The 12856-nt window shown below is 44.7% G+C and overlaps 1 protein-coding gene across 6 annotated transcripts in view; it reads left to right on the plus strand.

The window, feature by feature from the left end:
- Positions 1-9867, plus strand: part of SLC25A25 (solute carrier family 25 member 25) — a 40665-nt gene extending 30798 nt beyond the window's left edge. For 3 of the 6 annotated variants that reach the window (XM_083721808.1, XM_083721810.1, XM_083721811.1), the window contains exons 2-11: positions 286-412; positions 520-607; positions 1272-1307; positions 2313-2424; positions 3145-3303; positions 4032-4184; positions 4326-4433; positions 4814-4981; positions 5392-5542; positions 6957-9867. In XM_083721808.1, the coding sequence (XP_083577934.1) occupies positions 286-412; positions 520-607; positions 1272-1307; positions 2313-2424; positions 3145-3303; positions 4032-4184; positions 4326-4433; positions 4814-4981; positions 5392-5542; positions 6957-7141 (1287 nt within the window). In that variant the 3' untranslated portion in view covers positions 7142-9867. The remainder of the gene's footprint in view (positions 1-285; positions 413-519; positions 608-1271; positions 1308-2312; positions 2425-3144; positions 3304-4031; positions 4185-4325; positions 4434-4813; positions 4982-5391; positions 5543-6956) is intronic. The other 3 variants (XM_083721809.1, XM_083721813.1, XM_083721812.1) reach the window with 1 other exon arrangement.
- Positions 9868-12856: the final 2989 nt, after the last annotated feature.

Genomic DNA, 12856 nt, shown 5'->3' on the forward strand with positions numbered 1-12856 from the left:
TCAAAAACAGGTGTGCTATGTATTCTCCTAGCTCCTGTTCCCTAGCCACAGCTATATAAAAAGGCAACAAAATGAAGTCTAAGCAGAGATCATTTTGTGCAGGGGTTCCGTTCCCAGCCCCCGTCTGCGTCGATTGGGCATGTATAATTGCACCCTGCCCTGCTATGTCCCTTGTTCTGCCCTCTTCTGTGTCCAAAAGGATCCACAGGTCTGCAGTTGTGTGTCCATTGGGCGTGCCTAAAATGGTCACCGCCTGTAATGTTATTTTTATGTCTTTTCATACAGAAAATCGTTAAAGCTGGAGATAAGGACCTAGATGGGCAGCTGGACTTTGAGGAGTTCGTTCACTATCTCCAAGACCATGAAAAGAAACTGAGACTGGTTTTCAAGAGCTTAGACAAAAAGAATGATGGTATGCATATTTTGGTTTATTTATTGGGAGCGAAGGGATTCTGTTGCAGGTTGTCTGGCAGCTTTGTTTTGTTCATAAAGCTAAGAGCTTACTTGTCATCTTTACAGGCTGCATTGACGCCCAGGAGATCGTGCAGTCCCTTCGGGATCTGGGAGTCAAGATCTCTGAACAGCAGGCTGAGAGAATTCTCAAGAGGTAAGTGTTGCAGGTGGCTCTAGTGTTTTCACTCTGGCGACCATGGTGTAAGGTGTTAGCTTTGTCTCCCTTCTCTTCCTTTATATCTCCCCCCTTATAAAACCTCTGAAGCAACTCTGCAGCATTTCGTCCATAGCAAAGCATGCTAGAGCAGCAAATGGTGCTAGAATAGCAATCACAGGTGAAGATACACTGACATCTTTTGCTGGAGCAGTAGGGACAGATGGAGGCCAGAATGCATAAGAGCATGTGACATCAAAAGTAAGCAGAATGCTGATTCATGAGAGAGCAGCTTTCCGTCTTGGAAAGGATTCTTCATACTTGCCAGGAATTGATTTACGGTGCTAACATTCCGTCCTGTAAGATAGGCAAGTAGCATGTAGGCCAAGCGGGAACTTGCTTAATAGCTGCTAAGCAAGAGGAATGAATGATTTTGCCAGCATTCTGGAATTGCTGTCCTTGTAGTATATAATGCTTTTCTGCAGATTAGATAATCTTAAATTAAGGTATAAATTGAGGTATATGTTCCAGTGCTCGCTGCTTTAATACGTGCATGCAACTTAACATACTGAAATGCTTTCAGCTGCATGCATGTTGCACTAACTTTTAACATTTGTCCCTTTCTTGCTCTTTGTATTCTCCCCTCTGCTTCCTTGTCTGTCAGAATAAGAACGGGACACTTCTGGGGTCCTGTCACCTAGTAAGTATCAAAGTGTATATTCTTATCTGGCTCCTTTTCCTTTTTGTACTAGTTTTTCTTCCCACCCGCAATTAAGTTGGTAATGTGTAGCAGATTTTTAGTGAGCCTGGTGGTGATGGAGGGTGCGTCCACAGGCAGACACCAGTATATCTCATAAAAACATAAAAAATTCAGTATCAATATCAGCAAATTACACAGCTAATCAATACAAAGCACTCCTAAAACAGCAGAAAAATATGCAGAATAAGGGGTAACTATTAAAAGCACAGCACATATTTTTGTTTTCAGAAGGTAACTGCAAGCAAGCCAATAGGGCTAAGGTTGAATTGATGCTTAAGAGTATGTTAAAACCAGCACTTCTGTGTCTCATGCTTGGGAATCCTTTCTCGATTAGTAAGACATTAATTGGTAAGGACGGAAAAACACTCAAGTTCAAAACTTCTTCCTCCTGCTGCCCGAAGGTAGAATCTACTGACTCATTTGCCTTCCACAGATGAAGCCACACTGTACAGACCATAACCAGGCAGCAAGGACACAAATTGCAGATGACTTAGGGGAGTGCACACACAGTTACACATGCCACTCACTAGTTAATCTGACTCGTTTTATGACCACACATATTAACCAATCTAGACTCTTCCTGTGAAATATCTTATGTCCATCTTGCACAGCCTTACATATTTAATTTTGGAGGACCCAGTGAAAGGAAGAGGGTGTGGGGAGAGGCAATGGAGAAGCCATCTTAGCCCCACATGGAACACAATTTGTTCCTCATGAGCTGTCCTGTGATCCCAGGAAACATTTTTGCCCTCATGACTGTTTGAAAATTGCTCTTCCAAGTATTTTACACTATCTGATACATAAAGCTCTTAAAATTGTGCTTGCATGTTCTTTAGTCCTTTCCTGCAAATATTTATGTTTTGTGTGGTTGGTGTGGAGCTAAAGAGTTGATATGCCAGACCTCCTCCTCTTGGCTCATTTTACCTTCCCAATTGATTCTTGCAGCATGGATAAAAATGGAACAATGACAATAGATTGGAATGAATGGCGTGACTATCACCTGTTGCACCCTGTGGAGAACATTCCTGAGATTATCCTATACTGGAAGCACTCAACGGTAAGAAATTAAGATCCTTCATGCACAACGTATGTGAAACTCATGGTTGCATTTGTGAGGGTCCCGCTCCATGCTCTTGACTCCTATCAGCAGTCTCCATCAAAAGCTAGCTGCCTTCTCGCTCTAGTTGCTTTCTGCTTTTTTATGTGCCTTCTGGCCTTGTTCTTAAAATTTCTGGCACAGGTGAAACTGAATGTTCTCGGGGAGTGGGAAAGCAGGTAAGCTGCTTGACTTGTACCCAAGGTACACAAACAACTGGGTCCTGCTAGTTTGCAACCTGCCAGCTCTGGAAAGTGATACGATGCTCTTTGATTAAATTTGGCTTTTATTGCTGCATAATGAGATCAAACTAGGCTGTGAACTCCAGAAGAACTCTAGATCTTTCCCCCTGTTCTGTTCCTCTTGGCCAGTCATTGTGAACACCAGCAGATTGCAAGGCTGGCAGGTGGCCCATTTTTGGAACTACAACTATGGTATATTTTCTGAAATACCCTCTAATGAATTTTATTAGCTGCAACCACATGCAGGGGAGAACAAAGCTGTGGCAGATGCAGATAAAGCAGGTGCAGGTGTTGAAATAGTAAACTAGTGCTAATTGCTCCCATGCTTAAATTGTTTAATCTAGGTGCATGATGAACAGATCTCTGAGGAAGTCCTCATGCACACCTAGTACAGATGAAGAAAATTGTTTTACTCATGCCATGCTTTATTGCTTTGCAGATTTTTGATGTAGGAGAGAACCTGACAGTACCAGATGAGTTCACGGTGGAAGAGAGGCAGACAGGAATGTGGTGGCGACACCTAGTTGCAGGTGGAGGGGCAGGGGCAGTGTCAAGAACATGCACTGCTCCCTTGGACCGCTTGAAAGTTCTCATGCAGGTAAGGGTGGAAGCTCGGCAGAAGGGTCTTGGTTGTCCTGGCTCCATCAACTTTTCCTCTTAGTTCAAGAATATAGGTAGAATACAGTCTTGCAAGACAGACTTTTCCTCCAGAAACAAGAGAGCTGTGAGATATGGTGATGTCTGCTTGTATGTCATTCTGACACCCAGAGGGAAGCCACTCTCAGCAGTTTCTGTGAGCCCTGCTTTTCTACATATGACCTGTACTTCTGGTTCCCTCCAGAATTTATACTTGTAGTTTTTTGGAAGTTGGGCAGGTCAGGTCAACAACAGCACAGTCCTTGGACTGCACAGCCTTGGCAGAACATTCAATCCCTTAAAACTAGTCCTGACAGCTCTAGCTGGAAATGAGGTAACCTGTGACTTGCTGGCAGCTCTTCCTGTTCTGGGCTCAAAGGGCAGAGAAACACAGCTGTCATTGGAAATGGGGAATTTGGACTTTGCATAGGAGTCACCGGACTGACCCATGCCTCCCTTTCGTCATCAGTTCCATTTCCCACTGCTTCCCTTTTCACTTCTTGCTGTTCCATGAGCTACTAATTTTGATAATATTGGACTATAGATAACTGATGTTGAATGAAAGTGTCCCTTTTCCTGCTACACTTGTGAGGCAAGAAACTTGTATGTAGATAAGAAAATATTTTTTGCCCAAGCAGGAAAACTGAAAATGGGCCTGGATCCAACCAGAAATGTCTTTCTCCTTTTCAGGTCCATGCTTCTCGCAGTAACAACATGTGCATCGTTGGAGGCTTTACCCAGATGATCAGAGAGGGTGGCACAAGGTCACTTTGGCGAGGGAATGGCATCAATGTTTTGAAAATTGCTCCAGAGTCTGCCATCAAGTTCATGGCCTATGAACAGGTAAAATAATCAGGACCCAAGGCAGTGCAAATGAGATGGTGCTGCTGCTGTTCATCTAACATCCCAGTGTTGAGGCTAACAAGGGAATAAGAAGCAGGTGTGACTGCAGTATCAAATGACATAATTCTTTTATATCTATAGATCAAGCGATTCATTGGCACTGACCAGGAGGTGCTGAGGATTCATGAGAGGCTGGTAGCAGGTTCATTGGCAGGAGCCATTGCACAGAGCAGCATCTACCCAATGGAGGTGAGTTCCTGAATTTAGCCTTTGGCAGCTGATGTTCTCCTTTTCTTTTGCGTACAACGGACTGCTTTCAAATGTTTTAGATGCAACTCTTCCCACAGTGCTGACTTTATTGGTGACATGCCCATCAGAGATACTAAGACTTCACTAGCAATGTGGTCTATTGCAGTGTTCTTCAGCCATGGTTCCTCAGATGATGTTGGGACTGCAACATTGGCAAAACTGGCTGGGAATTATGGGATTAAACAATGCCTGAGGACCCAAGGTTTAAGAACACATAATTTACTAGTTATCTTTCTTTGACTTGGTTCAGGAAAAGTTTGTATTTGCCTGCCTGTTCTATACAGGCTTTCCTGATGCACCTGTTTCTTCTCATGGGCTAGGTTCTGAAGACACGGATGGCCCTGCGCAAAACAGGGCAGTACTCAGGGATGCTGCACTGTGCCAAGAACATCCTCACCAAAGAAGGAATGGGTGCTTTCTACAAAGGCTACATCCCCAATATGCTGGGGATCATTCCCTATGCAGGAATTGACCTGGCTGTATATGAGGTAAGAGGCTTGGCAGCTGCTTTGTGGGAGAAGAAGTTGCAGATGTCCTTAAGCAGCCTTTCTCAACCTGTGGGTCCCCAGATGTTGTTGAACTACAACTCCCATCACCCCTAGCTAGCAAGGCCAGAGCTCAGGGATGATGGGAGTTGTAGTTCAACAACATCTGGGGACCCACAGGTTGAGAACTGCTGTCCTAAAGGAATGTGCTAAGGAAGGCTAGAGTCCTGACACCAATCTGCTAAATTCCAGTGAAATTTCCCACCTGTGCTCTAGTCTAGGATTTGCAGCATGGATTTTCAAAGTTGTAGTATTGCTCTCTCCCTACTCCACCTCAAATCCAATACTATAGATTCGTAAGGGTCCTACCGATGCTTGCCTTGATTTGTGAACAATTTATTCTTTCCTCCTAGACATTGAAAAACAGCTGGCTGCAACATTATGCTGTGAACAGTGCCGATCCCGGGGTGTTCGTTCTTTTGGCCTGTGGTACCATCTCTAGCACCTGTGGACAACTGGCCAGTTATCCTCTTGCCCTAGTACGCACACGAATGCAAGCTCAGGGTAAGAGCATTTGAGAGGCCCTTGGATGTAACCTATGATGCAGAAAGTCTTGCTGCTCAGCATCTGGTTTTTAGAAATATATACAATTTCTGAACCTGAAGGTTCTACTTAGCCACAATAACTAAGTAAACAATAGACATTATCCTCCATGTTTTTGTCTAAGTCTCCCTTGAAAGCCAACTGAGAATTTTAAATGTTCAAAACATCTTTGAACAGTGAATCCCATAAACAAATTGTGTAGAGGTACTTAATTTTATTTGCCCTGAATCTAATCCCAATTTAAACTTGGTAATCCTAAGTTTCTAGTATATGTGTGTCTTGTGGTGGGGAATTTTTTTGTCTTCCTGCTCCCCGCCCCCAACTCAACAGTAGGTAAAGCTTTATAGGTTTATAATGCTGCTAGCATATCTAAGTGCAAACACCTCTTGTTTCTTTGCAATGGGCTGATCTTGGCATCTGTCTCAGGCTGGCACATAGCCAAGTAGTTACAGAGACATAATCGCAGGCTGTTAAACACCACACAGCAAGTTAAATGTGTGTCTGGTATGCAGTGCCCCTCAGGAATTGAGCTGTGACTAGTAGAGGTTTTCCCATTCACTTTTATTGAAATAAAGCTTTGGTACATTAGTCCCTCAAGGCACTGCAGACAATGCACAAGATAAGCCTCTCTTCTCCACAAGACAATACAAGCTTTGCTAATCCCCTCTTTTACTACCCTGACTGCCAAGCTGTGCTCTAGCTTTAGGAGAACCGAACCTGTGCTTTTCCCTTTCCCAGCCCCAAATACTAGAGGGGCTGGATGAGGATCATTCTTCCAGGTGTTCTCTCCACCTTACCAGATGAATGAATGAATCTTTATTTGCATCAGCCATCGGCCATAGCAATAAAACAACAATATGATATACAAAGAATAGAAATAAAAAAGTCAGTTATATAAAATACATTTTAGGGTTTTGAATCAATAGATAGTGGATCTTATTCTGATTGCCCCAGCTAAAAACCTTGCAACCTTTGATGTCACCTGCTCATCTTGCCCTAGTTTGCCCTTCTGTTGCTTACATTTCCCACTATTTCTGGACTTAGGAGAATTTGGGGGGTGGGTAATGTCTCTTAGAATTATCCTTTCTCCTGCGGGGCACTCAACCACCATTCTGCCTTTTGAGTGTGTGGGAACTTATTGCACGTTCCTGCTCCCCTCCTTCCAGGAAGGGGGACAGCATGGGAGGTAGGGAGGCAGGACGAGCTTGCTGGTGTGAGGACATAAGCAGGGGGAAATCAAGTGGTACTTCCTTGTCTCCCTCCCTGTCACTACCCTCTGATTCTTTCTCTCTCTCCCTCCCTGACATGCTGTATTGTGCAGTCCACAGTCCATGTGATCAGGCTCTTGATGATTGTCCAACGGCTTCTCTTTCAGCTTCCGTCGAAGGAGCGCCACAGGTAACAATGAGGAGTCTCTTCAAGCATATCCTGAAGACAGAGGGAGCCTTTGGCCTCTACAGGGGCTTGGCTCCCAACTTCATGAAGGTGATCCCAGCAGTGAGCATTAGCTACGTTGTCTATGAGAACCTGAAGATGACTCTGGGCGTGCAGTCGCGGTGACCAGGTGGTGCCTGGACCCTTGAACTTTTTAAACAAAATCTTGGGGCTCTGACCCCCAGGGTGTGCCACCATTTCATTCTGTGAATGTGTTGACTGACACTAAGCTGATCAAACTAAGCTGTGAAAATCCCAGATGGTGTGTGTTGGGGAATGATGAGGTATTGGGCCTTTCTACTGTGTTGCTATCAAAAGCTCTATATGTGTTTTAAACAATCGTTTGGCAGTTCTTCCCATGTTCAAGGGACCAACTGGGAATTGAAGGAAAGTTTCTTGAGCTGTCAGTGGTGGCCTGGCTTTTAGCCTTCTTTAGAGTCTTTTGTGCAAGCTCACAGCTGGAGAATGTATCATCTTCCAACTTGCTTGAAAGAGCTTTTTTCTGTTGAGTTGTAAACTCTTCTTAGCCATGGTTTTGATTCTGCAAACGACCTGCCTTGGGTAGGAATGGCTGCTGGGCCAAAATACTTCGCTGTTTACATGTTTTCTTTTGGATAGAAGCAATTCATTTTTCTACTTCAAAATTCTGACGCTGCAGTGTAAATTAAAACCAAGGCTTCAGGGTGCAAAGCCAGTCCCTGCTGAGTCTGAGTGTTACTTTCAGGTTAGCCAGACAGAGTTTAAAATATTTTATTTTTATTATAGTTTCTGTGTTCCTGTAAAACTGCTGGCAAAATGCACTTTATAACAAAAGCAGCAGCTGCAGTCTAGAGTCTGCATGTCTGTGTTTGCATGCTGGAGTAGCTGAGAGGACCTGGCACGTGCAGTTCTGCACATTTTGAATGGCCTGACCAAGTAACTGGGGAGCTGTGTTGCCACTGGTCCAGTCTGCATCTGAGCTCACTGCAGCATGGCAGGGGCTGTGGAGAGGCCACTTCCCAGTTAGTGTTTTGCATGGTGCTTCAAATACAGTTCTGCCAAGTGCTGTAGGTAGCAAATTATTCTTGAAACTTCAAGCTTGGATTGCTTTATTCATCCATAGAACTTAATAGGTTGATGCTAGAGTTTGAATTAGGTTAGGGTGGGCTGGTGGACTTGAACTTTGGACAAGGAAGAAATTTTGCTATGGGGCACACATCAGGTTAACTGACAAAGGTGAAAATGGTAGCCTTCATTATGTTATTAGAAGGGAGTGGGGAGCTGCTTGCTTCCACCCACTTCCACCAGGTGCTTATCAAAGGGAGAAGGGAAGGTGGTGGCTGCCATATCTCTGACTTCACTGTTTCAAGGGTTCATTGAGTTTGTCCACTAAGACTTATTGGAGCCCAGGGGATCCTTGACTTGGGGACCAGCATCACATTCCATTTTTGTTCTTGTTTTGCTGCTTTCAAAGCATATTTATTTTGTATTTATTTAAAGACAAAAGACGAAACTGTCACACTATTTTTGTAGACATGTTTAAATATAGTTACTTTGTCCTTGGTATTCTGTATTTTTGTACAGGTCTCATATTTATGTTCTTAAAAACGTTTTGCACATTTTCAGTATCGTCTAATAAAAGAATCATTGCAAATTGGACCCCCTCAGAGGTCCTTAGTGCTCCATTTCCTTTCCGTGTTGCCGGTCCTGCATCTGGGTTGACTGAGAGCCCTAGTCGAGAAAAAATCCTTTTGTGGGGAAAAGCCTTAGGAGAGTGGTGGTTAATGAAAGGCCCTTGTTTGGGGGTCTGCCTTACTGTGGCATCGCCTCATCATTAGTGACTTTTATTTTTATGGGTGTTGGACGAACCACAAACTAGATGGTTTTGGTTTTTTTTAATGGTCAATAATGAAAAGGGCTGATTGGACTTGGGAGAGAGAAAAATAAATCTCAGGGAGAGAAAAATCACAAAATGCCCATTTTTCTGATGTGCGGAAGGAAGTTGATGCTTGGAGCTGAGCTGTTGCTGTTTTCTGTGCTGGCAGATCTGCCTGCCTGCTGCTCTTCCTCCTCCTCCAGGGTCAGGAAAGTGCACTGTGAAGAAGCAGTTATCCCTGAAGGCTGCAGCGGCTCAGAGGGCCCTGCTGCTGCTGCTCCTGCCGCTCTGTACACAGAAAGCCTTGTGCAGCAGAGAGCAGCTTTCTCTCCCCCAGTTCTCTTTGGGTCTGTCCACTGCTGCTTTGGGGAAAACTGCCTGTCTGCCTTGAGTTCATATCTCAGTCGTGTGTTTTCCCCACCCCTTTTGTGAGTCACTCCACCCTTGGGAAACCTCCCCCTTACCTTTGGTGGCCTGAGGAGATTTCAGCACATACAAATCAATGCAATATGAACTGTCTTTGTAGCTGTAACCTTAATATATGAAGGGCAAAACTAACAAAACAAGAAGCCTGTGATGGTAGGGGATAGGCAAGGACCGCCTCTCGCCATATGAACCAACCCGTACACTGCAATCATTATCTGAGGCCCTACTTTGTGTGCCTCTTCCATGAAAGGTCGAGAGGGTGGCAACATAAGAATGGGCCTTTTCTGTGTTGGCTCCCCACTTGTGGAATGCTCTCCCCAGGGAGCCTTGTCTGGCGCCTTCATTATATATCTTTAGAAACCAGGCAAAAACGTTCCTGAATAACCAGGCCTTTGGCTGATGAACATTTTATGGCCTTTTAAATGTGTTTGGGGGGGGGGGGGTTGTTTTTGTTTTATTAAGTCTTTTGTGTTTTCTTTTTATGTTGTGAACCGCTCTGATCTTTGGACGAAGGGCGGTATACAAATTTAATAATTATTAATAACAATAACAATAATAAAGGTTTATCAAAGATGCTGGTGGCTTCCTTGTTTTGTGTTGAGTAGGGAGTCTGTAGGTTCAAGGTGTGTGCGCATGCATCCTTCACCCAAACAAATACATAAAGCAAGTTTGCATTTACCCGCACTTGATTACAATAAAAGCTTCAGTCATGGATAAGTTGCACGTTGTGACTTGAATGCCCTTCAGTTGTCTTCTGAGGCTTTCTTAAGTGTCAGCCCTGGCTTGAGGCCCATATTTCTGGCATAGAGCTGCACTTCTTAAGGGCACATGGAAGAAAGTTGCCTACAAAAATCATTTGGGCAAGGAAATGGACACATCACACTGCTCCTGTTCACTGGGTACAGTTGAATGAGGTTTGGGATTTGATTGTCATGGGTAGCCTAATTAGTTGCATATGGGAGAGAAAAATCAAAGCTCATCTTGTTTCCCCTTTTACCAAAACAGACCTACAGGGAACTAAGCAGGAAGGGGTTGGTTGGCGCCATCCTAGCTGTTACCTCGTCTGCTCGATCAGCCAGCAAGAGTGTGTGTGCTGATCGCCTGTGGTGGTCTGTTTGAGATGGTTCTCCAGAGGACAGTGTCATTTGTTGGGACAACCCCACCAGCAGTGGGAGAGGAAAAAGGTTTTAACATGACCCTCTTTCTTCCACTATTTCCTATTTCATCATCAATCTTTATTATGGTCCAGAGACCCAACAAATCGTTACAAAGCAATGCACAATTCAGACAGCCTACCTCCAGGTTAAACAAGCATTTTGTTCAGACTTAAAGATAGAGATCATTGGTTCTTGCAACCACCGATAAAAACTTTGCCACTGCTAATGTTCTAGTGTTTGTCCTGTCTTCCAATAGGAACCTGACATAGTGAGCATCTGATTTTCCCAGGAAAGATACCAACAAGGGTAATATCAGTTCAGCCCTGGCTTGCTCATATTTCGCACAGTGCAGCAAAATATGTTTTATAGAATCGATGTCTTGAGCACACGAGCAAAGTCTGTCCTGGTATTTCCTATTTGCTTAACTACTGGATGTGGTGGAGATGCACCTTGCATTGTGTTTCTTGCAAACCACTGCTTGGGGCAGTGAAGAGAAACAGACATTGTAAATTATAATCTGGTGCAAAAGGGGATTAGAGAAGCTGGTGGGCACCCTAGTAGATCTCTCTGGGCCTGGAGGCCTGCGGGTACCACATTATTGAGGCATGGATAACTGGCCAGATCCTCTCTCCCACTTGGCTACTTGGCTCCCTGGTATACTCTAGATCTTGGGGCAAGGAAACAGGCTGGAAGATGGCTTGAACACAAGTGAAGGAAAGTTCTGGTCGAGTGCAATCAAACACTGGTGTGGGCAGCTCTTCAAGCCTACCTCATTACGTCATCTGACAGAGCTCTTTGGGTAGTGCAGACAGCCCCTTACAGTCTGGTCCAAAGGAGGTGGTGGAACCAACAGTAGCTCACTATGATTTGTTTGCAAAGCATTTGGAGGTTGAGAATGCTCACACCCACAGAGATCGTGACGTGTCCCCGACCAGAGATACTACCCCTCCCCAAGACCCCATACATCACTTCTCCAATTCCAGTACAGTCATACCTCGGGTTACAGATGCTTCGGATTGTGCACCGCTCCGAACCTGGAAGTACTGGAACGGGTTACTTCTGGGTTTTGGTGCTTGCACATGCGCAGAAGTGCCCAATTGCGACCTGCGCAGATGCGCGGTTCGCAAACACTGCAGGTTGCGAACGTTCTTTCACAGATCATGTTCGCAACCCAAGCATCCACTGTATCAACAAATGTGGCCAGCTACAAATCCACTTAACAGTTACCTCATGCAACCCACATTTTACCAGTTTTCTCACACGAATATCATATGCCACATCCACAGTATTGCCCTGACCCACCAAGTTTGTAACTCCATAAAAAAAGAGAAATTATTCATCTGGCATGACTTATTTTTGAGAAACCCATGATGGGTCTTAGTAATCACAGCATCCTTTTCTAAGTGCTCACAGGTTTTAGGACCTTTTCTGGTATCTGTCAAACCAGTCAGTAGTTACCTGGGTTTTCTCTCCCCCCCTCCCTTTTTTTGAAGATGCAGACATTTGCAAAACTACAATAACATAGGGGGAGTGTTTGGGTAATGGCACCCACAAGCCGAAGAACGTAAGAACTCGGGCCAAAGTCCAGCATCCTGTTCTCACAGTGGCCAACCAGATGCAGGACCTGAGCGCAACAGCTCTAGGAAACAGTAAACTAGAAGCTTGTATTCTGCTTTGTCCCGCTGCACTCAGACCAGCTATATTGCTGCACACACCCACACCCACACCCACCCCGGTCGCTTTCCTGTCTAGCCATGACACCAACCAATTAGCCCCCAAATAGCAAGTCTCCAAGGTTGAGCACCAAAGTTACTGTAGGGCTGGAGCACCATCTGCTGTTCAACCCAGCATTTTGCTGATTTCCAAAAGAGCCTCTGCTGTTATACTGGCTGCAGCAAAATGACAGACAGCTTAAAAGTTGAGACCGCTTCCAGGTCTGAAGTGAAAGCATATAGAATGGACAGGTCCTTGCCCACAAGGAGTTTATAACCTAAAACATTTAGGGGGTGATAAAGTCTTTTATGTTCTATACAAGCTACATTTCATTTTGGGCAGCCTTCTAAAGACCACTATCCATGGTGGGCAGGACCAGAGGTAAAAATGGGAAGAAACATAAATTTTACCTTTGCACAGTAGGCTAGTTCCTACCTGCACTCACATACAGCTCTCATCATCTGGATGAACAGGAGGCATATTCTAGCCAGGCAAATGCCCCCAGGGTGTGAGGTGGTCCAGTGAGCAGATAGGTGAATATTTGGAGGGCCAGTCAGAAAGGCCTGGAGGGCCGCATTTGGTCCTATGTAGCACTGTTCTAATTTCTGGACCAGCCTTCACCAACTCAGTTCTCTCCAGATGACTACACCCTAGCCCACACATTATAGCCCAAACAGCTGGAGGGTGCCA

This window comes from Podarcis gaigeae (genome assembly GCF_964106915.1).
Source record: "Podarcis gaigeae genome assembly, chromosome: Z".
In the NCBI taxonomy this organism is placed as follows: domain Eukaryota; kingdom Metazoa; phylum Chordata; class Lepidosauria; order Squamata; family Lacertidae; genus Podarcis; species Podarcis gaigeae.